We start from the raw sequence: 25,916 nt of genomic DNA, 5'->3' as shown, positions 1-25,916 counted from the left end.
ATAAAACAGTGAGTATTCTGATGTGATACTTAAAACTTAAAAAAACTAAGTTATCGGTTTGGAAAATCGTGCTGTATTGGTTTTTGACCAGCGTACTAATCCTTTCATATGCCGTGAGTGTCTGAACTGTGTATCATCCCTAATAGTCGATGCAGCCCTGCAAAGCAATATGTAAACAATTGCTCGCAAATTAATTTACCGCAAATAAACTATATAATGTTTATTAGTTAACTGAAATTCCTTAAAAATAAACTCAATGTATAAGTACAAGAGACAACGTGGCAAGAATTTCACAAAATGGGAGGAACTCCAACTCCTGCAGCTAATGAAGGCGAAAAATCATAGCATCAACAATTCCACAACTATAACGGACAAGAGGAAATCCTGGGAGGATGTGGCCCAACAATTTTCCAAGCAAACTGGAGTACAGCGCAGGTGGACAGCGCTAAGGGACAAGTACAAAAGCATGAGCTCCAAATTAAAGATTAGTAATCGTCAAAGTTTGGTAACCGCGGAACCTGAGCAACAGAAATTATTTTTAAGTGAAGGTAAATACCGAAAGCCAGTTTTGATTTCGATAGTTAATATATTAGGCTCAAACCTTATACTTAGGAATGAGGCATCTCCTTAAACCTAGCTCAACAATAGCTAATATTTTTTATATATCTAGTAAAAAATGCCGAGATGACGTCAATAAAAGCTGAAGTATTCGAAGTACTTGAATTTGAAGAGGTGGGTTTCATATTCCAATTCTTAGTTAAATAAATTAATATCTTAAGTCTTGTTTTAGCAATGTGTAAAAAATTCTAACGAAAGTCCCAATACGAAATCTACTGAATCTATTGTCTCCGAACATCTGAAGGAAAACCAGCAGAAAATTATAACCAAGCGCACTTTGCTGAAGGAGAAAATGCTTTTGCTTCAGCTACAGCAAAAGTTCTACCAAAATGAACATTTACGAGCTGCCCAGAGGCACAATATGAAGCTAATATCGTTAAAATTAAAAAAGGAGTTAATAATGCTACAGCTGGAAATGAAGCGAATGCACATTGATGAACCGCAAGCGTTTATTAAATCAGAAAACCTAAGTTCCTAAATGAGATAAAGAATGGAAAAGAGTACATTCCATAATTATATTATAAAAGTTGCGTTCTAGTAACGATTGTTCATACCTATAAAAGCAATAGGATCATATTGTAAATTAATTGGATTTCGTTTTTATTATTATACTCATTCAAAATGAGTAAAACATATTTACATACATATTCACTTACAATTAACTAAGCGCTAAGGTAGATAGTTAAGTAGAATTATAACTTAATGGTTTATGCGAAATGCTCTCACTAATCAATTTAACGCGATGAGTGTATCTTATGAACTATGCATATTAAATATCTCTGTAATACCACTAGGTGACGTTGCCTAATTAGTTAGGCTCTAAATGCCTTGTTAGTGAGGCTCTAAATGCCCAACTAATTAAGTAATGTCGCCTAGGGGTATTCTTAAGTAATATAGATTTAATATCTACGCTCCTGCTTCTCGTTAACAACTGCCAGCGGCTGGTAGCTGGGATTGGAGAAGGCATCTGTGCTGCTGCTGCTGCTGCCACCTGCTGCAGATTTGTTGACAAGATTTTTGCGCGGTGGCTTCACGTTCACATAGTTGTCACCGCTCCCATTGAGCGTCGTCTCGATGTGATGACGTGGCGAGGGCGTGGGCGTAACATATTGTTGCTTCAGCGCCTGAGGGAATCGGCGTGCCTGCTCAGGACTGCGTTCGCCATCCGATGTGGAGGTGCGATGCAGCATGGGTATCTCCTCGGGCGCCTGATCCGCTGCATCCACGGTGGGCATGCCGTTCTTTCGCCGCAACGGCTTGTGTGCACTGCTGTCCATATTGTTGGCCAGCGTTGGCGAATGCTGGCCCACGACGGTGCGCGTATCTGGGAACGTGAAAGAGGTTTCGTTTGTTTCTATGGCTGGCAAATCGGCAAATTCTGTGCTTTGATTCGCGTCGCCTTTGGGACGCGTGGGTGAAAATATGGCGGTGCTGTTCTCGGCATTCATTTGTAGGTAATCATCAGGTGATGCTTCGATTCCTGTGAACGGGTTAGTGTGAAGGATGTGTGTGTGGGTGTGTGTGCAGGCAGTTAGTTACCACATCCAAGCAAGCATTCAACATGTACTTACGTATATCGGGCACTATGTGCCCATTGACATAGCGCGGCGCCGCTGGTGCAAATTCATCCGGCGAGCCCATTAGAGATAAATAGTCCGTGGGTCGATTCTTCATGTACTCCGTGTTCGAGCGCATGTACGGATCGTTCAAATCCAGATAGTGCTGCGGTAACCAAAAACGAATATGTGTGTGTTAGTAAAGTGTAAAAGGGTGTTTAGCTGGGCTGCAAACCCGAATAAAAATTGGCCGTGGTTCAGTTCACAATTGAAACCAGCTTCCTGGCTTTGAGTATGGTTCATGAAACTGATAAATACCCGGTTTGGGTATTGGCTGGGCTGTTATTTTGTCAACTTGGATTGGGATATAGTTCCACAGTTTCGAGCCTGTTCAGTTTGCAGCTTTGGTATGTAGAGATCAACTTACATTGGCCACATCCTCGCCCAACATGTTGGCAAAGCGTCGCTCCAGCACATTGAACAAAGGTCTGCTCTCGGGACTAATCATGAGAAAAAGGTAATATTTAATACCATGCTTCGAAAGATAATTCAATATTATTTACCTCTTCCTCCAGCACTCCAGCATTATCTCATAGAGTTCCTGATTGGCATATGGCGGCTTCTCCATGCGATAGCCATCGTTCAGTTTGTTGAACAGCTCCTGATTGGGATCAATGCCCGGATAGGGCACCTTGGACAGCGAGAATAACTCCCACAGCACAATGCCAAAGGACCAGACATCGCTGTAGGTGCTGAACACATGATCGCTAAGCGATTCCAGCGCCAGCCATTTGATGGGCAGCTTACCGCTTTCTGTAAGCAAAACAAAAGATTTCTTATTGATTTTATATAAGCCAAGATATAAATTCACTTACCGGACTTCTTGTAGTTATCGCCACGGTACATGGAGCGTGCCAGACCAAAGTCACAGATCTTTACAACATTGTCCTCACAGAGCAGTATGTTCCGGGCCGCGAGATCGCCGTGCAGAACCTTCTTCGAGGATAGGTAATCCATGCCGCGTGCCACTTGAAAGGCCCAGCTGGCCAAATCGGTGGTGGTGACGGTCATCGCCTCGGTGGAGTCTGTCTTGTAGTTGGAGCGCCAGGCGGGTTGTATCGAGTTGTTGGACATGACATGGTCATCTGCACGGAGAGGGGTGCTCGTCAGAGAACCGAACGGAATATAGGTAGCTGAACACTTACCCTCTGGCACTGTGGTCATCACAGTTGCCTCTGTGGCGCAGGTGTCCAGTTGGCGATCGTAGGTGCTGCCGCCGGTTACGGTACGGCCGGCACGTGTGCCCGACCGTGGATCATTGTCGGAGTTTCTGCGATGAGTGTGCGTATAGTTGTTGTTTACGTGATTGATATATGGATGGTTCGGGAAACCGACGTTAACATATTTCAAGCCACCACCAACATCACTGGATGCACACAGTTAATATATATTGGGCACAACACAGACACATTTAGCAGGTTCAGAGCAGTGCATAGAGGAGGAGTAGACCATAAACATAACCACAACCATAACCACAAGCACAGTTAGGTTGTGTGTGTTTTTGTGTGTGTGTGTGTGTATTTTGGGGAAAGTTTTTTGTTGTTGTTATTAGTTAATGATTGGGCATATTTTTGTTAGAGCGTTTGTTAGCACAATTCGTATTAGTTGTAGCAGAAAAAAACAAGAACAATGTTAGTTAACATTAGCTGTAAACCTACTGTTAGTGTTACCATGTGATTGCCATGAACTTACCGATGCAAATCAAAGTTGTCCGAAATGCGTTGCGTCATTATGCTGGGATCAATGCGATCATTGATGGGATTAATCTGATTGATAAAACACTTGCGATTGCGCAACAAAAAGTTTTGTATATTGCCAAAGCGACAATATTCCACAATTACCATTAGTTCGCCTGGTAAAGTTTAAAGACAAGGTTAATAGAGTTAACAGAGTATAATAATAATATAGACTATAGTGAAATGGGACAGCAAGGGAGGGGGAGTTAGTCAAACTTTCACTGTAGTTATTTTAACTTACGCTTTGCAATATTCTTGGTAACTGCGCCCAATAGATTCACAACATTCAGATGCTGTCCCAGATGCACCATGATCTTTAGCTCGGAGACCAGAGCGCGCACCACTTCCGCATCGGCGGTGCGTTTAACCATTTTAACGGCCACGGTGCTGACGGGCTCATCGCTGCGTATGCCCTCGGCCTCGCCCTTGAGGACCACACCGAAGGCGCCGGCGCCCAGCTGCTTGCCCAGCTTTAGTTTGTCGCGTGGAAACTCGAATTCACGATTGTAGGGCAGCAGTTCCGCTTGCTCGTCCAATGACAGCGCCGGATTGATTTGGTCGACATCGCCCTCCACAAAGTTGGCCAGTCCCGCGGCCTTCAATGCCAAATGATTTTTGCGCTCCTCCCGATAGCGTACGGCCAGGAAAGCGCAGAGTGCAATCAGTACGCCGAAAAAGATGGCGCCCACCCAAATCCATAACTTGCTCACTCCCGGAATATCTATAAAAGGCGGCAGGCAGTTGAAAATTATCCGAAGTTCTATCTTTACGAAGGTTCAAACTTACTGGCAATCACCACGGTCACGGAGTTCTCAATGCTGCCCAGGCGATTGGCGACCACGCAGCGATAGATGCCATCGTGTTTGGGATAGAGATGGGGTATCAGCAGCTTGGTGCCGTCCTCCACAATGTGTGTGCGATTCGTCTCGAACAGCTCCACATCGTCCTTGTACCAGCTCACTTTCGCCTGCGGGACGGCCTTCGATTTGCACTCGAGTATCAGTGAGTCACCCAAGTTGCGTTCGATCTTTGATTTGGCATTGAGATTTGTGTAGGCCCATTGGGGTGCCTTTGGATCGTGCACATAGACTGTTATCTCGCGACTATCGTACTTGTCCGGGTCATTGATGTACCGTGCACGGCACTCGTAGGTGCCGCGATCCTTGTCAGCAATGGCATGGAACTTGAGGGTCTTCGTATAGGAATATTCCGTGCTGCTCGTCTCTAGCTCAACATCTAGAGGCAAGAACGATTAATCAAGACCAATCAATCAATCAATCAGTCCATGCACCTACCTGGACTCTCGCTGATCAGCTCGCCGTCGAGATACCATTCCAGATTCCCATCGAAATGATAGGCCAAGGCGGCGCAGGTGAAACTCTCTTTATCACCTTTGGCTATCTTACGATTTGGATCCAGGCCGGATATGCTAATGTTCTCTGCAATTGTGCCCAAAAGGACGTGTGCCTTGGTCGTTGATGTAAGCAGTTCATTGTTGATTTGATTTTGCGCCGCACAAAAAATAATTCCAGGCTTATCCGGTGTAAAAATGGCCTCATGTATCGTCTCTACGCTTAATAATCCGGGACGCGTGTTGGTCTTATACTGTTCAAAATTATTTACAGGTTAGTTTTTTGTATTTTATTTAAGAAAATTTGCATTTTATTATAAAATCATCTTTTCAACTCAAACGAAATGTCCTCGAAACATAACGAACATTTATCTATTCTCTTTAGCAAGCTTTACAGCTGTTAAGCGTAAGTGTTGTGTAACAGAGTCTGTAAGAGCACCTGTTCCTTAACAGCTGCCACTGTTGCTTAACAGTATTACTGTTAAATATTCCTAATTTCGGTTCGGAATATTTCGTTTAGGTTAAAAGCATATCTGGATGAGTAACCTAAGCAAGCCGAGTACCTGATATTTTTCCTGAACTGTTTCCGACTAGAAGGGCAATTGTTTATCGTGAAGAGCAAATCAGGAGTAAAATCAAAAGAATATTTATTTAAATAATTGAAGTTTGATAAATTTGATATATGAAATTTACAAGAATTTTTTAGTATTTCATATAACTAGTAAGTGGAATTTGTTAGGAACTGCATAGAATACCAAGGCGGAGGATATTATTAATGTCAGGATAACATAATGTTTAAATCTCTGTTAGTTAAGGAAGTTAGCTTGATCGGTTTAGTTGGCTTATAGAGTTTCGTGGCTTGCATAGATTATTCAATACTTACACTAAAGTTTTGCGAGGCAAGATCACACGTGGGCCAACGCGGCTTGAGGCCGCAGGGCTTGAAGAGGAATGTGACAACAGCCTGAGGAAACGACTTGACACTGCAATTGAGATGAGCTTCCTGGCCGGCCACCACATAGACATCATCCATGCTAAGAACAGGTTCCGAAATGACGCTCACATTGAAAATCAGCTGCTTGACATCAATGCCATTGGTGCCCTTGAGCATATAGCTGCCGCTGTCATCCAGCTGGGCATTCAGGATTTTCAACGTTGTGCTCGTCTCGGTGGCAAGTATCTTAAAGTTCGGTTCGGTATCCCAGATCTCAATGCCGTTGGGCTTGTACCACTTGAATGTGGGCTGCGGAAAGCCCTCAAAGTTGGCCGTCATCTGGATGGTACGGTTGACATGCTCGTGCACCGTATAATGATTCGAGGGTTCCGACACTTTCAGATAGCTCGAGTTGGGCTCTGTTTTTGGTTGGATTCGGTTTTCAATTAGAGTCGTTTTATTTTCTTTCTGGCGATGAGGGATACTCACGCATAACATGCATCCTGTAGGAGGCGTACTCCGTATTTTGAAACGAATCGCGCACGACACACTTGTAGGCGCCCTTATCCGTTAATTGGGCATCTGTCACGGTCAGCGTGCTGCGACCCACCTGGTGGGTCATATTCTTGGCCCGCTCGTCGAACAGCGGCGTGGTATAGTTGAAGCGAAACTGAGAATATTGAAATAGGTTTTCGATAAGGTTACCTTAGAAAGGACTCAGTTTCGAGCATGAACTTTACCGATAGATAGATAGATATATAGATAGATGGATCGATAGATACATCGATAAATAGATCGATAGGTAGGTAAATAGATATGTAGATAGATAGATAGACAGATCGATAGATAGATTGATAGACTGATAGATAGATTGATAGATCGATAAATCGATAGATAGATAGATAGATATCGACAATTTTTGATCGTGTTCAGCAAACCTACCTTGTCCACTTTGTCTGGAACGAGCCAGTGCATGTCGTAGGAGACGCCGTACGGCGCGTACAGCTCGCAGACTAGCTGGAATGTTTGTCCCTCATAGACATGGCCACGCGATGTTGAGTTTATGAGGGGCTTGTTGAGGCGATCGGTCGCTTCTGTTGTGCACGCAGAGAGGATTACGTTATTAGAGACAAATACTTGGATTAGAATTAATTTGGGGTTGACAAGCGTTTCTACAGCTACATGCATTGGGGTTAGTGGGGTTTTTTGGGGGAATTAGTCAAAGACATGGACACACAGGTTTTGGTTAGATGCATAAGAATTTAAACTAAGGCGTAGCTGTTTATATATAAAGCGATATTAATAGTTTATTTTATTTAAAATTAGCGAAAAACATGCGAAAAAAAAGGAAATAACAAGCGGAAAAATCCCTTAAAACAAACACAAAAACCCAAGCAAAAGTAAAATATAAAAAAAAACAATATGCAGAACATTCAGAACAAGACAATAAACAACGTGAAGTGAGGGACAAGCGCAACAACTTACGCCCTTTTGGTTGCCTTGAGGGCAAGGGTAGCATCGGGGCCAACTTCGTGGGGCTACGCTTTGGACGACGCGAAGAAGACGACGATCGCGACGATGGCGACGATGACGATGACGAAGGCGGGGAGGAGGACGAGGATGATGATAACGAGGATGAGTAGTCAGTGTCTGGGTCTTGGGTCTCGGGTACGTTATCGGTATAGTTATCGCTATCGATATCGTTGTAGTTATCGATAGCGTTTGCAACATGCCCAGCACCAGGTATTATTAGTGCAACGGTATCATTTACACTGTTAGTAACATTGATGGATTGACCAGCGATAACCATAACCTTAAATTCATCGTGCGTTATGTTAGTTAACATCATAGACGGCACCAAAGTCTTATTATCCAATCCTAATGCTGAGAATGTGTTAGCCATATTAATAAGACAGGTAATAATACAGTTATAGAAACAGTTGATAATAATTACGAAAAGTAGAGTAGCTAACGATAGATATCGAAATCTATTTAGCACACATAACCTCACATTTAAAAGCATTAACAGTTTTTAATTCTTCAAGAACTACTGTACTTGTGTGTGTGAGTGTGCATTTGTGTGATTGTGTTCTTGTGGCGTGTGATTAATGCATTTAAGAATTTTGATTCAATTTTCGAACAACTTAGACCCATAGCCATAGGTGCATATCCAATAACCGCTTTGAGAAATTTGAGAATAATACGAGTAGTTTTGTTTGTTTTGGTTTTGAAAATAATAAAGCAATATTTACGACACATATGGACGGAAAAATCACAAATCACAAACTTTGGGGTGCAAAAACTCACTATCAATGTGACCGTTACCAATAAAGCGCACAACTATGATCGTGCTTTCCTCTTCATTATCCGGCGAGGGTTCTTTGGGCTCGCAGTAATATTCACCGCCATCGGTAACGCTGCGTATTTCGATAACAAAACCGCGTTTCGGATCATATCGAGCGGCTGTCTCACTGGAAAATATCTACGGACAATGCACAATAAATATATATATGTATATATATAATTATCGTCAGATGTTTTAGATATAAAATGTTATGTTTTGGGTGTGCAGTAGATATAGAAAGCGTTAAATGACAAGACTTTCCTTCCTATCGATCGATCTACAGAACAAACAGCATTGAAAACCTGTAAAATCGCTCCTAAACTTTTCTCTACGAATTTATACATTAAATTTTAACCTATATATATATATAGATATGTTTATTTATGGTTATGTAGTATGTACATACGATCTCAAATATGGTATGGGGGCTGACTACAAGCACTAACCATAGAACATATAGACTGGACAACTAGAGTAAAAGAATGGGACCATGCATATTTTTGTCGTTAGGTCCAAGCTCATCTTCGTTCGTGAGAGAGCACTGAGAGTAAGTGGGAGCGAGAAAAAGTCAGCGATGCCGTTCTACCACACAAATCATATGTATATTTCTTACTCTCTTGCATGTGAGCGTGACTCGGACCCGAACAGAAACGAAGGCGAGTTTGGACCTGTCGACAAAAAAGGTGCATGGTCCCAATCTCTTACTCTAGTCCATATGTTCTATGGTCAGTGCTACAAGACTACAGATTATGTCTATCGTTCAGCGATAATACAGCTAGTTATAGTTAAAATTCAACCTACTGTAATAGAATATTTCTGTGTTGTGGTACTCTTTCTTATTCGTGCTATTCGTTTTGCACTTCAAGTAGACGGGTGCTGTGTCAGTGAGAAAAAATGTGAATCCCACCTTGGGATCGTAGTTTGAACTATTGTAGAAACTATGTCGGCTTAGATTAAGCATAGTTGAGTATATTTTATCTTGCTGCTCGAAAGTCGTCGTGGCGAAAGAAACATTGAAAAGCGTGTGAGTCTGATAAGCTAAATGAGATCTGGGCAAATACTCACATCGTTGTTAAATATCAGCATCACCTCCGTCTCGGGCATGGCCGGTTTACAGGGTATTATCACTTCTGTGTATTGTCGTGCTTGGATGATGGGCTGCAGCGGCGCCAGCAAATTGTTTTTGTCATTCACAAACACATAGATGGTGCTGGCCTTATCGTTGTTGACCAACTCGACCAGCGTCTCCTCGGTCCAGTTTCTCGGATTCGGCGCTAGCGAGCTTTTGATGCAGTAATAGGCACCCACATTGTCAACGCTCACCTCCTCCAGCGTGAGCCTAATCCCATACGGACGCTGTGGATCCCCAATGTTGTCAAATGTCTCGCTCAGCTTGTTTCCACTGTGGCTATGCCACCATTCGATGGGCTCACTGGCCTCACACTGCAGGGTGTACGTAGTGCCCGCATCCAGCTTAAGCGAGTCCTTGCAGGGCGTTATAAGGGGCACGCCCATTTCACCGCCACAATTGTAGGGTATATCATTGTCTTCAAAGTCGTTTTGAGGACGTGGCACTAGACAAAATAATAATCAAATGAAATACCAATTATTTATTATTTATTGTGTAATCATTTTATATATATCTAATTAAAAGACAGCTAGAACTTTAAGGAAATTATGTTAAGAGTCTTATTCAATTCAATTCCCAAAAATTTCTTTTCTACCTTGCGGGGTATCTGCCAGTCAGGCATTGAAATTCAATTTCTCATGGCGTATGGGGTATAATTAAATGAAACAAATTCCAAGCTTGACTTAAAGCGAGCACAGGGTATCTGCTAGTCCATCATTTAGTATATTTTCTTTATGCTTTTAAACTATTTTGTATACTTTAGATTCAATAGATTCTATACTTGTATACAGGGTGTCTGAAGATGTAGAGAGGGAAAGAGTTAGGGAGTGTGGGCGAGGGGGAAGTATCGAATGCTTGACTAGCTGACAATATGTGTTAGTATAAGTGCTTTCCTATATAATAATAGATATGTCTGCAAGGTAATTGCTATTGAGAATTTGATACTCTCCCTTCGAGCTAAACGAGAAATGTGTGTATAAAGTCTCTTCAACAAATATTGAGTATTTTAGTCAGTTGTAAACTTGTGTACAGAGTATAAGTTAGCTCATTCGCTCCCTCTCTCTCCCTCTCTTGCTCTATTTCTCTTGGCACTATTTGCGATATATATATTTCAAGGTCAGCGGCAAATATCGCAACCCATTCACAATTTCGTAGTGCTGTGGTACGTGGCTTCGTAGTGCTGTTCAACGGTGGCGCTATCGACTGTTATTTGGTTCAAATTGCCCCAAGGGGCACACACACACACACACACACACTCACTCACACACATTGGCTCCATCTCCATTGATATGGGCACAGCAGCCGTTGCCGCCGTTGCGCTTGGCTGCCCCAGCGTCAGCTCCCGATCTGAGACTCAGACTCCGACTCAGACCCCGGCTGCAGCTCGTAAAGCACGTATGCATTTCTTTTTATTTTATTTATTATTTTATTTTTTTATAAAAATTGTTTACTGTTGATAAGAGAAAGCGAGCGATGCTGATAGCATAAAGTTCTTGGATCTGGTTGGATTTTTCACTGTTTACAATATGGGTGAGAGTATATTGGTTGTGAGCAGGCTGGAGACTCCAAATTCGGCATATATATTCTATAAAACTTCTTTTAGGAGTGGGTTCAATCATTTAAATCAAATATCATCTACAGCTAGAAAGGTTGTGAACTGTTTCTCAAATCTAGCAAATATCTATATTTTTGAATGTAACAGTTTGAAAATCACTGCCAGCAGTTTTAGAGCTACCAGCCGGATATTCAGGTCAACTATTCTTCTATATCGATATTTTCTAATGCTACAGTTTGAAATCCACTGCTAGCAGTTTTAGAGCTAACAACCGACTCTTTTCGACGAACCTAAGCTGTAACAACATTGTGTACAGGGTATTGCGCCGTTGTGCCAGCTTGTTTCTACTACATTTTAAGCAAGCAATATGCAATAGATATGTCACACAATAAACATTGTTGGCATACACTAAATTATACCATATACAGTACATATTTTAATGTGTGACACTTTAATGGGTTATGCTGATCGTTTTAATAGTCGGCGCCAGTGCCGAAAAAAAAAGAGAAGAAGAAAACGGTTTTGCTTATCAACGTTCGTTCGAAGTTCACAATTGTGTCTAGCGATTCACTTAAGGCTCTCTATATGGAGATTGGAAGATCGGGAGCTGGTCGCTTAAAGATGAGGCAATCGAGCGTGGATCGTAAATTAAAAGAAAGTCCGTGTGTGTATTTGACAGGAAGCAAAGGCCCGCCGTTCATTGAAGTCTAAGTGGATCGCATAAATAATCATATAATATAACGAGACGCCATATGGACACATGATATATGATATATATATATATATATATATATAAATATATATTTGTGTATATGCACACATTTTAATTGTGCAAATTGGCAGCGTTAAGCATTTCATGGTCATAATTTAAAATATTTTTTTGCCAAGCATACCCTGCAAACAAATGCGAAACAGGGCATGCCAAGCATTCAAATATTCCAATGTTATTTGAAGAGTATGTTTTCTAAAGAGCATACAAACGTCGTTGTTACCGAGTGTTTTGTAGCCTTTTGCGGATATTTTTTTTTCTCTGCACTTATCAATTCTCAGAATTTTCTTGCGGTTCGTTAAATTTTTCAAATAATCATAAGAAAATACGTTTAAAAAAAATTGCATTCATAATTATTATCTACTCTAGACTTCTGATTTCTATTATAGGGAAATACATGCATACATATTTATTTATAAAAAAAGTCGTTACTTACATGCTTCCAAGCGGTCGAATAATGAGATCCCGATAAGGCTTAACAGCAAATAAATGAGTTTCCGCATTTTGATAATTATGTTTTATGATATTTGTTGGTACGATTTATTTGAATAAATGTATGGCTTTTATGGTGTTTTTTTTGTTATATATTTTAAACAATTTGGCAAAGCAGCGCCATCGCTTGAGTATCACTTAGTGCGCGGAGCTGGGTTGAATGCACTGCAAAAAATAGTTTTGATCGATTTTTAATTAATGTTTCCTATTTTCCTTCCTATATTTATCTATATATATTTATATATTTATTGGCATATTATATTATATTTATTATTTTATTTATTTATTATCAAAACAATAATCCGTATTCGAATCTCAGTTCGAGTCTTAGCCAGAGGCCATCGTGGCCAGTGCTATATAAAAGCTATTTTTATATTTTTCAAACTATTTATAAAAATAACTGTATTTGTAGCTGTCTGTTCACAACACTTCACAACACTCCATTTACAATATTCTTTGAGTTTTCCGCTCGAGCGTTACGCGCAATCTTTGAAAAGCAACTGAATTCCCAATCTGAGAACGAGGCGGGCATTCAATGGACTGTTTCAGGATAGCACTGTGGAATTCATATTGTTTATGTTGTTGCTGTTGTTGATAAAATAATTGTATTATTAATGAGCGCATATGAATACATCTTGCATGTATATGGACTGCTGAACTGTTAATCTGTGTGATGTGGCATTATCACAGCTTCAGTTTATCGTATGTATGCGCATAAACAAAAACAAACTATGCTTAAAAACAAGTAAGAGTCGGGAGTGATCGACTAGAAGATACCCTCAACGCAGCTCCAAGCTGCCGTTACAAATAATCAAACCTTTTTGTATACATATACATAAGAATAAATTCAAGTGCTTGAATAACTTCGGTGCTTGTTGTCCGATCTTTATGAAAATTGAGGTACATAAAGTGAAATATTGTGGATCAAAGTAAATTATACAAAAAACCAACATTTTTAATTTGGGGTATCTAGCTCTTAAAAGCTTCCAGATATGATCAAATTAAGGGATATTCTAATTGATTCTAAAAGAGTTCAAAGGAAATGCATCAGGAAAACCTAAACTCCAAATTTCAAGTATCTAGCTCTAATGGTCTCTGAGATCGACTGACATAGATCCGACTGTTACCTACATCTACAACGAACCAATCTACCCCATTTTAAACGTTTCAATATGGGAGAGTGAGAGTGTGTGCGCACGCAGGGAAACGAAAATTTGTGCGTTACGCATACGCACAGTGTTGCAAGATGTCGCAAAGTATGTTGTTGTGCATAATCTGTAACATCCGCTGTTAACGATAGCCGCAGCTGAAATTGAAGCAATCTGTCGCGTGCTCGGGTCAAATGTCAAATGTCAGAAGTGAAAAACCTATAAAGCAGGGCAGCAACAGGTCGCACTCACTAGCGTAGACTACAGTCATAACTCTGTGTGGGTGGCCGTCTCCGTGCCCAGCTGTGCAACTACATGCGGCGCACTAAATGACAACGAGACATGCACAATTAAACATGTTGACTAACACACAAATTGGAACAGGCAATTGCCGTTTTTTATGTCAGGGCACGGACATAAATGTGCTCGTAATCCGTCCACCCAAACCGCCCCGCCGCCTCCCCCTGGCACAGCTGCTTCTGTTGACAACAAGTGGCCCATGTGTACAACGTATAAACAGGAATTTCATATATTGTATTACTTGGGGGCGCACCCAAACAAGACCGGAGAAATCAACTAGAAAGGAGCTGCATGTATATGGTGGCCACTTGGCCCACTTGTTGGCTAATTGAATTTTGGGCTGGCAAATAAAAAGGCATTCATCTTTGTCAGCGGCAGCAGGACATAAGGACACATGAGTCATCTCCAGCTGATAAGCGCTCTGCTATCAGCTAATTAATGTACTCAACCAGCTCACCTGAGTGACATTGCAGGCACTTACATAGACTTTGGCCAAGTGCGACGACGCATAAACTGGCGCGTGTAGTGCAAATATTGACAGCCAAATTGAAAGGGCAGCTTAAGTTAATCGCTTGCCCGTGATGCGGCTGGCACTTAATGGCAGTGCAGCAGAACAGCAGAGCGATTGTAAGTGGCCAGCAGATGCTCTGCGGCTAAACTAAGAATAGATTATGCGCTTAAGGGGATTAGCTTGGGTCGTATTAACTTTTGAGTGAAGCAAAACTTTATAAACATACTTTATTTCTCTTTTGCAGTGACTATTTCGTATAAAATAGACGACTTTAAACAGCTAACAGTGACTATAAAATTACATTTACTGCTGTGATCAGTTAACATAACATACATATTACATGAAAGTTAGTTCTGGTGCTCGTTAATGTTGCTAGCAGCGCCACTGCGCTGGGGATATTTGCTGTAAGAACAACATGATCGTATACATATTTCCCTTTTATTACAGATCATTTAACATAACAGTTGCTTAACGTTCATATGTGTTTTAGTGCACTTTACTGTGGATTAGTAGCAGTGTGTTTCTCGGCAAGAAAATTATTTCTGGTAAATGTTAAATTTTCTTTTTTTCTGTTCAGTTAACAGACTGCTGTTAATAGCAGCAACGCTTAACATTCAAGTTCTTTGCATGACCATTTAACAGCCTAGAAACATTTCTTCTGTTACACAAATATCTTGCTTCAAGCAGTAGTAAACTGAAATAAAGTTTCTCTGACAAAGTGATTCAGTTGCCGGCTAAGCCCAGTGCTGTGTTTTGCACGTAGTGTATGAAAACTTGCTTGGATCATTTTCATTTCAATTGCGCGCGGCGTCTATTCCTATGAAATGTGTCTGGCAACATGTTGCCATTGGCTGCGTTGCCAGCAACATGTTGTATGTTGCCTGGACTTTGACTTCTGGGGCTGTTCCTCATGTTGTCGCTCGACTGGGGCTGCCTTTTTGTTGTTGTCGTTGTCGTTGACGTTGACGTTGTTGTTGCATCGCTGTCGTGGAGTTACCATGGCGACACGCCCACTTTTGCAAATTTCAAGGGCGCTCACGCATACCACTGGCCACTTTTTGTTGCAACAGTTCTTGCTGTTGGCTATATTTAGCCTCCACTGACTGCCTCCCCCCTCCCCCCCACCCCCCACAGCCCCGCCTAATTACCAGTTGCCCGCTCTGGTCCGACAGTCAGCTCTGGCCAGCAATTGCTTTCTGCGCAATTAGCGACAATTGCAACGGATTTAATTTGTTGCCTCTCTCTGGGGCGCAAGGAGCTCATCAACTGGACTCAACAGCTGCTGTCCAGTGTAATTTCAAATGTGATTTAATTTATTGCTTGAATGAACTATGATTCAACTTCAATTTTTTGGGCGAATTTTATATTACACGTAACCGCAAATCAAATTTGTTTAGGCACAAGCAAATGGCAATATTTAACATGCATGTTTATGACCGTTCTGTTTGTGCTATATGACGTCATCAGCTAAACGCTCGAGCGGTCACCCTCGGCTCACTTCAATGGAGACGGCACAGAGGCCACCCCTCCCCACCACACACACACACACACACACACTCATATGATAGGCGTGTGTGTATAAAGCTCACATTGAAAAGTCTGCTCCATGAAAATCTGTTTACATAAATGACAATATTTGCGTATTAATTGAAATGCGGCCCAGTGAAGCGACAACCGGTTTTATGACTTGGGGCCCGTTAGGGCTAGCCCGAATTCCCCTTCCAGCTCCCCCTAGAATTGTAGAACTACCCATTTATCCAACACTCTAATGCCCAGAATGGAAAAGAATTAACATTTGTCGCCCCAAGTTTATTTGTTTTCAATTGATCTGCGCAAATTTTATGATCTTCACTTCTCACATGACTTTATAGCGGAAGTATATATATTTACGGTACCATTGATATAAGTATAGAAATTGAACAAAGCTGCGCAAATCTTAAATCAAGTGATAAAATATAGAATACCCTCCACGAGCTTTGAAATTCGATATGTCTGTTTGTGGGAAGACTTTACTCGTACCTTATATTAAGTTTATTTTTTGTATTTTTTTTCATATCATTTCATATTATCATATTTCCAAACATTTTCCCAATCTTTACTTTCCGTTCTGTTCTTTTTGAAAGTAATTAAACAGCATTTATTTTTAGCTGAATTGTGTTTGAGTTTTCTCACAGTGTACTTAATCATATTAATCACTTTGCGATTGTTGAAATAAATATATTTTTTTCTGTTCTTTGAATTGATGTACAAAATGTTTGTATACTTGGATCGCTGCTTGTTTCAGATCTATCAGCGCCTGGCACTTAGCTATTTTTTCTCTTTTTCTTAAATTTTTTTTTGGGTACATTGTTGTTTATGGGGCAAGTTTTGACACTTTGAGGCTGGGCTGGCGAGAAGTTGGCTTCTTATGGCCAATAAATGGAAAACTTTGTGGCGCTTGCGTCGCGTTGCGCGTTGCGCGTTGCATGTGCAACAGATTTGTGGCTGTCACGTTTTGTGCAACCGCCAGCGGCTACCTGCTGCCACATTGCTTTCCCCTACGTGCCTGGCTGCCACATATTGCGGCATGTCTGCTGCTGCCGACTGACCCTCATCCTCAGCGCCATTGGCCATTTCATTTTGGACTCTAATTTCGGTTCGCCTCGCGTCTCTGTCTTAAATTGAATTTTTATGTTCGCTCTTAACGATTGCAAATACAAAATTGTTCGCCAAACGTGTCGCACATTTCGTTTTTATTTCGTTTTCATCCTCGAGCTGTGCACTTTGACGGAAAATTCTCGCACAACTTGGACAGAATTCATGTTGCTCTGCTTTAAAAGTTTAAAGTAAATTTCGTTTTAAATATTCTTAGATTAAGCTGATTATAAATGTAAGAAAAACAAAAAAAAACGGACTTAAACTTGTTTTAAGTGCTTTATACATATTACAAGACTTAACAGACTTAAAGTAAGCGTCGATTGTAAATTATGTATTTAAGTTAAATTTAAGAAAACAAAAGTTTTGGAAATAAAAAAGACCTTCCCTTTGACTAGAGTTAGGCAACTTCTCATTGCTTCAATTAAGTGCAAAAATCTTAATTTAAGTAGAAAAATCATTGAATTTTTCTCCAAGTGTAACTTTTTTATTAAGAAGATGGGCTACAGTACTTAAGTGAAAGAATTTATACAACTTTTTGAAATATGCAGTAAGTTTTTCACCTTTTTTTAATACAAGATTCCTAAATTAAGTACACAATTAATTAAGTTTGAATACTTAAAAGAAGCACAAATTTTTTGAGATTCTGTATTAAAGTTTAAGTATTTATGAAAAAAGTTTTTGATGTATGAAAGTTTCAACTTTTGCTGAGTACAAACTTCTTTATTTGAGTTCAAAATTCTTTAAATTGTTCTCCAACTTAGTGTCCGCAATTAGATTTATGTATCTGCAGAGCTTTTGACCTTTGCGGGAAAGTCAAGTGGTTTTCCAGCTCAATTGTTTTGCCATTGCAAGCGCAACAACTTAATTGGAAAAACTGCTTAAGCAACAAAAATACAAATGCAAAACAGCGACAACAATTCGCTGGCTTTGAGCCAAATGAAAGAAAAAAGAGAAAAAGAAATGCATGCAGCCGAAAAAAATATGAGGAAATATTTTCAAGCATTTGCAATTTCTGGAACTGGAGTGTGGGCGGGCGGCTGGACGGGGGCGGGCTGCTCATTAAAATTCAGACTATGCAAACTATGCACGCAAATTGAAAATTTTGCAATTTGGGCCAACAAACGATTTGTGGTTTCAGCCAATTTCTGGCCCAAACCGATTGACAGTCAGCCGGCGGGCGTTCCCGCCTCCGACTCATAAATCATAGTTAACAATTGTCAATTGTTCGCCAAGTTAGCTGCATATCAGCGAAGATCTACAAAAAAAATAAAGGGTGGGCGGACAGTTGAGGTGTTTGGACTTGCGAGAAAAGGAACACCCAGTAAAAATACCCAGACTGAGAGAAAGCTGAAACCAGCAGATAACTAAATAGATAAGCAGCATACCGAAAGCTACAATTGCAATAAGTTTTTTTTATCTAAATGCGTGGAAGTGTGGGTAGTTATCTATAAATATATATCTATATTATATAGCAGCTCACACATACCAAATTTGCGGTTCCTAAGTCTTCTAGGTCCTCAGTTCAATGGGCACATGCAGAGGCTTAGGCGAACAGAACTTGGTTAGAGAAATGCGACTTTAAATGTTGCCGAAAAACACATCTTTTGCTATATTTTAGTATATAGAAGTAGTATATAGAACATTGTTAAAAAAAAGGAAATCAAATGTCCTACTTTAATCGTACGAAAATTATTGTTAAAAAATAATAGTTTAAAGATCTAACTATTTTTTGAAATTTTCGAATATTTTGAAATTATAGTTTAAGAAAAAGAGTTCTAAGAAATTACTTTTTTCTTGTAATTTCTTGCAAATTATTGTTTAAGAAGAAGAGATCAAAGATGTTAGTTTTATTTTTTAAATAGACTAGAAGTTATTTTTTAAGAAGAAGAATTTTAAGATTGTATAGTATGAAGTCACCTAGAAATTATTGAGACTAAACATTATTGCTTTAGCAGAGATCAAACATCTTACTTTTTGAGAACTTTAACCAAATAGAAGCTGGATTTTCTATACATTAGACTTATAAGTTCTTATCCATAATAATAATAATATTATTTTTGTTATTTTTTTTAGATATAGTTACTTAAACAAAAGTTTTAACGATAAATAAAAGTTACTTGAAGTAGTGACTAAAATCACACATAAGCCCGAAAGGTTTATATTTGTAAATATTTGTTATAAGCAATATTATACTCTATATAAATATATATATATATATATATATATGTATGTTAGTATTTGCATTAAGCCCCTCAACCTGTTACACTTCCTTCGTTAACCCATTTGGCTATTAACTGGCATTATTCAGTTTGCGAGGCGTTTAATTACACTTGAAATAGGCTCGAGTCCTGCTCTAATCATTATCATTAGATAGTTCTAAAGAATGTTCCGGCCATGACGCGATTCGCGTGCTTCCCGAAATGATGACGAAATTAGCTGGAAACACATGCCACACTCAACCTTTTGTCTAATTCATTAGTTTTCCCTTTTTTTTTGTGTTATTTTTTTATGTTTTTTTTTTGTCGTACTTAAGAGTCGCGTTGTGTGGGCGTGAATCTAGCTAAAGAGCAATTAGAATTACGCTGGCCACATTTTTGTATCTTATTAGAGATATGCGTACACTGAGAAAATAACGTTATGCTTGTGCTTTTGGTAACTATGGAATTTATATAAATTCGGAAAGTTTAATAGCAACTAAAACAGAATTTTAAAGAAGTTGTATCTGATAGATACTTTTGAAAGTATCTTCTGTTATTTGTACTTTGTTGACAATATCATATAGCTGATCCGATTAAAGATCACGTTAGCAAACTCAGCTGTTATCAGGATTTTATAATAATAAAAGTAATATATTTTTTCTTTTATTTTATGTGATATATACTACTATATCATATAGTAGCTATTATAGGAGAATGCCTTGGGAAATGGAAAATGTATGCAAAAACAACTTCCATATAAATCTTCCTTCTATATATATCTTCTCTATATATATTAATCTATATATATTGCTCAACTGCCCTCAAAATGACCGTTATATTTTATTTATTTATAAATTGTGTTTTCTTTTTTAAAGTGTAGGTTTCTGAGGAGCTGTTATCTAGGCTTTAGGGCTGTCTACCTAATATATCAGCTAATGGGCCGATGAAAATTATTGTCATACTCTCTCTCTCTCTATTTCTCTCCCTCTCTCTCTGGTTAACATTGCTTGCGAAATATGTCAATTACACGTTGAAGCGAAAGTATTTCCCAATTATTGTTAATTAATTAACAAACGACAATTGTTGTGGTTGTTGGCACAATTTAAGGTTTGCTCCGATATTTGTCCAAAATTTGCCGAGTTGTTCGGCTAATTGTGATATATGACCCAAAATATAAGCTTGTTGCAGCGCGTGGCGTGGGCTGTTGTTGACACATTTCTGCCTGGGGCGGGGCAACAAGTGCAACTCCCCCCCCCCTCTCCCCCCACACACACAGCGGGGGGTTAGTTGGAGTTGGATTGCGCAATTGTCTCTCGCTGGTAACGCCCACACGGAGAGGCACGAGCGAAACTGCGGGCGAGCTGTTATGTCCAATGCATTTTCGTTGCAACAACAACAACAACAACTCGGACAACAACAACAATAGCAGCAGCTAATCTAGCAGACAGATGAATAAACAACAACTGAAAACAAACAAAGTTTGCATTTTGATAAATTGGCAAGAATTACAGAGCGACAGCCACACATCCCCCCTCCCCGTACTCCCCCGCAGCTGCTGCCCAACTCCTCGCAAGACGCCGCCAGATAAATGCCGTCACGTATATATATTTTCTTGCCTTTTTTCGGGCTCGCAATAAGTGCGGGCGCGCTTAAGATACTGTATCTGTATCTGGCAGAAACAGGCGTAGGGCTTATCACATTGCTTAACATGTGTTTTGCAATGATCGAGTGTGCGAGTGTGTGTGTGTGTGCGTGTGTTTGTGTGCGGGTTTTTGCTTATCTAAGCAATCGTATACCGTTACCCAAGTTAGCTTTGGCATTAAATAAACGCCGAGAAGCTGCAAAAGATACGCGGCAAGAGACTCGAATGCAAAAAAGCATGAGGGCTGAGGTGTGCTGGAGGGGGAGGGGGGAGGGGCACACGGAAATTAGTGACTTGTTGGGCTTTAATTTATATTTTTTTACATAATTACAAAGAAAGTGGCATATCAAAAGTGAAATTACGTGTCAACAAAAATACACAGCTACAATTTTCGGCTAACAAAAGTTGGCTATATGAACCACATTAATTTTGCTCAGTGTAACAACAAGCAGAAATGGGGAAATGTATCTTACGCATGAGTCAGAGGCAAGGTGGAAATTTTCATAGTGCGCGGCTGGGGCTTTAACAAATGTGACTTATATAATGGTCAGTAGGTAAAGCACATCTTGAGATTTAAAGCGAAATCTTTGAATTACGCTTTAGCTTTCGATTTCATTGCCGTGGCTATTAAGTGCTTTTTATGTTAGTTTTTTTGAGATACTTTTGTTTTATTTCTTTTTCGAATAGAAACATCTTTCGTGGCAATTTGTTGGCGCGCTGCCCGATTTGTATATTAGCCATATTGTTGGCATGTAAACAGCAGCAACAACAACAACAAATGCCGCGAATATTATTGCTAAAATAATCCCCAAGTGGTTTGCGGGTTTATTTTTATATACCAATTTTTATTTCGATCGCCTGGCAATGGCACCAAAAACTTGCATTCGATTGTTGACTTTTCGCCTCGTAAATAAATAAATATTTAACAGAAATTTTTATATTCGCCGGCTGCATTTTACTTTTGTCTTGGCGCATTTGGGTCACGGAAAAACATTTCCACGAGCATTTCCACAAAAAACAATCAAAATCATATTGAAAACAAGCTGCTAAAGGGCCGTGGGCTGGTCGGACTCTGTGCTCGAAATGAGATTAAGTTTTTATTGCTTTTTTTGCTGCAAAGTTTTACACAATTTGCGAGCTGGAAATGCCGGAAAAGTTGAAAACTTGAAAACTTCTAAATAAACATTATGAATAGCTGGCAAATTCTTCACGCCAGGTGAAAGGCAACGCTTTAAAGCCAACCATGAGTTATGACCAAAAACGTTAACTAAGCTTAAGCTCCACTCTTTCACCTAACCACAAACAACCCCACACCCCTCCCCCTCACCCTCTCTCCCTCGTTCTTTTGGAATTGCCACCCACCAGGCTGACCAAACAGACAGCTCAATGGCCTGGCTAAAAATTGTTATTCTGCGACAGCAACAGCGTTGGCCCGTTGCAAATACCCTGTATACAACATATAGGAGGGTATGCTCAACTATGCAGTTCAGGTGTGACGAGCAGGAGTCTCTCAACCTTTAAGAGTATATACCTTAAGTTGATTCATTCTAACCAAGCGCACCTTTAATCTTTTCTTTCTATTTCAGTCAGCGACTAAAAGAGTTGAAGTTGAAGAATTTGATATGTTGACTCCTGTATACCTCATGCAACTAAAGTTCAGGTAACTCCATCCCTATCATTGAAAACAGGACAACTCAAACCTTTCTTTTGTCTCTTCACATCAGAAGATGAATCTAAAACACGAAGATGATTAAGGTAAATATTCAACAGAGATGTTAGCCTATTTCCAGGGTATCTCACAGCTGAGCATTCGCATTTAGAGCCTTACTTATTTATTTATGCCACCTTAGTCAATTTACCAAATGTTTCTCCAACCGCAGCCACAAAATCGCAAATTGAAGCAATTTTGCACGATGCCAAATGCTGCAGTTTTCGCATATGGCCCGAGTGTAGGGTATTCGAGTTCAAAGTAGTGCAATTCGCATAAATTTGATATATATTGTTCAGGGATACCAGGAAAAGCTATAATATGCCATGCTGAAAGCCAGAAAAGGTGTGAAAATGTGTGGCTGTTGGCCATTTTCCATGTAAGTACTTGGACTTTATTGATTTTCCGGCTTATCAAAACAGTTAACATACGTTGCCCGCGGGCCGTGTGGCAAGTGCTGCAACTCCGGCGAATAGTTGCATTTCCTGCTGCCGCCCCAGACAGCTTGCCACAGAGCAGAAGTGATTGATGCAACGGCAGCAATTAGCGTTCTGTGGCAGCTGAAGTTGATGGACAAATGGGGCAAGTGTTCATTCAAGTGTTGCCGCACGAAGTCTGCATTTAATAAACAAATCGGACACAGCGGGCAATTGAGCAGCTGACCCAATTGCCAAACAGATACAATTTCTGTGTGTGCAAGTATCTTTGATTCCAGCCTGTACCCGGTTGTATCTTTGTATCTTTTTATCTTTGCTTTATCAGATCTTGTGCCTAGCTGTATCTTTGTATCTTTTATCTTTGATTCCAGCCTGTTCCTAGCTATATCTTTGTATCTTTTTATCTTTGATTCCAGCCTGTTCCTAGCTGTATCTTTGTATCTTTTATCTTTGATTCCAGCCTGTTCCTAGCTGTATCTTTTATCTTTGATTCCAGCCTGTTCCTAGCTATATCTTTGTATCTTTTTATATTTGATTCCAGCCTGTGCCTGGTTGTATCTTTGTATCTTTTATCTTTGATTCCGGCCTGTTCCTAGCTGTATCTTTTATCTTTGATTCTAGCTTGTGCCTAGCTGTATCTTTTTATCTTTGAGGCAATCATGTGCCTAGTATCAGTATCTTTATATCCGCTGGGTGCACAGCCTGACTCATTTAGGGATCAATAAACATTTGTTTGTCTTTCTGAAATGAACTCGGGCCAGTTGATAACAGCGCATTCGAAAATTATATTTTGGAGCCCTCGTTCTTGTTCCCAACCGGTTTAAGAAAGTTGTTTCCAAAAGTTGTCTGCCAAAAAAACACACCAAAAAACACACCAAAAACAATGAAAAACGTGAGCGTAAGAACAGTCTTTTGTTCATACCCTAACAGCGGGTATTTAGACTTTGTCACAAAGTCTATTTATTATTGATCAATTGAATTGTTTATATTAAATATCAGAAATATTTAAAACATCTTTACTAAGTGCCTAACAGACAATTCTACTGTTCCTTTTCGTAGAGCTTTGCATTCCTTCTTCTTTTTTTTTTTTAAATATGAATCATTTTTACAATTAGATTGAATTTCATAATTTAACACAACCATTTGAAAATTTTTGATTTGATTCATCAATCTTTATTTCTTCGACTTCTTCGCTTTTAATGTTAACTGCTTTTATGCTCTGTTTACAATGTGAAAGAGAGTCCCTATGTTCCTCTCATATCATCAACATTTCAGAAATTTGGTGTTTCCTTGAAAACTTATTCTAGAAATAAATCTTTTAGGTTACATGATAGGGCATTTACTTGTCGGCATTTTTAGTATAAATATTAATGTTTTATTTTTATTTCATTTCTTTAGCTTCTTCTTCATTTGGCAGCTGCAACTGCAAGTCAAAGGCGCAGACGTCATTTTTGGTAATTAGATACAAAACCGGAGAGTATCTGTGAGATACAAATGGGAGATGCTAGCGATGATTAAGCCAGGCCAGCGACTGTCATAGTCAGCTGCTTACGCAGTCTACAGTTAACCACAATAACAACAACAACAACGACAACACCAACACATTTACAGTCACGACAGCGATGAATCACGGCCTGGTTACCTGGCCGGGCCGTGTTTGTTCTCTCGTTTCGCTGGAATGCCTCAATGCCCACACATATAAGCACGAACACACACACACGCACGCACCCACACACAGACAGCTAAGTTTTAAAGACACTTATCAATGAAAATTAATTTGATAACAATACGACACGCACACAGCCAGAGAGGTCACTGATAGCGGCTCTTATAGCCAAACACAATAAAAGTATGTGTGCATGTGTGTATGTGTATCCCTGGGCGCACCAAAAAAAATGCAGCTAGATTAAAAAATGCGACATTGAGCGCTGTCAATAGAGACGTCACACACACATGCACACACGCACACACGCACACATGTGCACACACTCTAAAGTTATTTGTATTGAGTTTGCATTTGAATTGATATAACAGAAAATTTGCTTTCGTATTTTAATGCTTTGTCACCACCTGTAGCTCTCCAGCTCTGCCTCTCTCTCTCACACACACACACACACTCTCTCTCTCTCTCTCTACCGCTGTCTAGCTTTATCTGTTTTTTTTATATTTTTGCACAAAGTTCTAGCCACACAGTTTTAAATTTTTTTTTATCGTATATTCATTTAAGGCCACGCATTAGCACCTTTTGATAAATGAGCACTTTTATCCCACTTGATTTTGGCATTATTTTTTTCAAAATATATTTTTTAATAATTTTTGCACTTATTTAACGCTTACGTTTAATTTTATTTAAAACAAATTGAAAAGCCTCACAACAATTTAATTATTTACTGTTTTGTCAGCAAATAGTTGTGTTTTTATTTTTTGCCGTTTTTGTTTTATTTTTCGTTTTTGTTTGTTATTGAATCGCAATATTTTTTGTGCTTTGCACTCTTTGAATGGAATCGCAAAAGCCGCGTTTGGCCGTTTTGGGCGCGCACTCGAGCGTTCGTAACGTCTGCACGGCGCGAGTCGTTAAACTGAACTAAATGTTAAGCGTTATATGTTAATGTTAAACGCGCGACACACTGCGGCAAGCTTGTGCGCAGCGTTGCCAGATCTGTGCAACATGTACTAAATGATGCAGTGTGCTCGCTAAGTGCAGTAGCAATCAGCTTTGCAGCATGCTGCCATTTGACACGTTACGTTTTCAAAAATTTGAATCAAAGGCACGTTGATATTTAAATTAATT

General features: G+C 39.7%; 2 protein-coding genes across 8 annotated transcripts; one reads left to right on the top strand and one right to left on the bottom strand.

Moving 5' to 3' along the window:
• The first annotated feature begins 121 nt into the window (after positions 1 to 121).
• Positions 122 to 1,205, top strand: LOC135431062 (uncharacterized). 2 transcript variants are annotated; one of them, XM_064685981.1, is made up of 3 exons: positions 122 to 548; positions 613 to 732; positions 791 to 1,205. In XM_064685981.1, exons 2-3 carry the CDS (start codon positions 685 to 687, stop codon positions 1,094 to 1,096), a joined length of 354 nt encoding a protein of 117 aa, XP_064542051.1. In that variant the 5' UTR covers positions 122 to 548; positions 613 to 684; the 3' UTR covers positions 1,097 to 1,205. The 2 variants fall into 2 exon arrangements, with proteins under 2 accessions (XP_064542051.1, XP_064542050.1); XM_064685980.1 differs by having other exon boundaries at positions 129 to 548; positions 671 to 732.
• Pvr (PDGF- and VEGF-receptor related) lies at positions 1,202 to 25,710 on the bottom strand. Of its 6 annotated transcripts, none has more exons than XM_064685969.1 (19): positions 25,463 to 25,710; positions 12,489 to 12,709; positions 9,665 to 10,173; positions 8,563 to 8,737; positions 7,741 to 8,139; positions 7,198 to 7,349; positions 6,745 to 6,925; positions 6,205 to 6,674; positions 5,885 to 5,911; positions 5,266 to 5,575; positions 4,757 to 5,206; positions 4,212 to 4,691; positions 3,927 to 4,086; positions 3,380 to 3,600; positions 3,050 to 3,319; positions 2,738 to 2,987; positions 2,602 to 2,674; positions 2,190 to 2,340; positions 1,202 to 2,098 (listed from the first exon to the last, which is right to left on the bottom strand). In XM_064685969.1, exons 2-19 carry the CDS (start codon positions 12,553 to 12,555, stop codon positions 1,518 to 1,520), a joined length of 4,926 nt encoding a protein of 1,641 aa, XP_064542039.1. In that variant the 5' UTR covers positions 12,556 to 12,709; positions 25,463 to 25,710; the 3' UTR covers positions 1,202 to 1,517. The 6 variants fall into 6 exon arrangements, with proteins under 6 accessions (XP_064542039.1, XP_064542043.1, XP_064542041.1 ...); XM_064685973.1 differs by having other exon boundaries at positions 1,202 to 1,942; XM_064685971.1 differs by having other exon boundaries at positions 3,380 to 3,504; positions 25,463 to 25,709.
• Positions 25,711 to 25,916: the final 206 nt, after the last annotated feature.

Source organism: Drosophila montana, unplaced genomic scaffold (genome assembly GCF_035044405.1).
Source record: "Drosophila montana isolate Dmon_TW-CO22-7 unplaced genomic scaffold, ASM3504440v1 contig_3123_1, whole genome shotgun sequence".
In the NCBI taxonomy this organism is placed as follows: Eukaryota; Metazoa; Arthropoda; class Insecta; order Diptera; family Drosophilidae; genus Drosophila; species Drosophila montana.
Note: the sequence above shows the minus strand (reverse complement) of the source record. Positions and strands in the feature narration are given on the sequence as shown.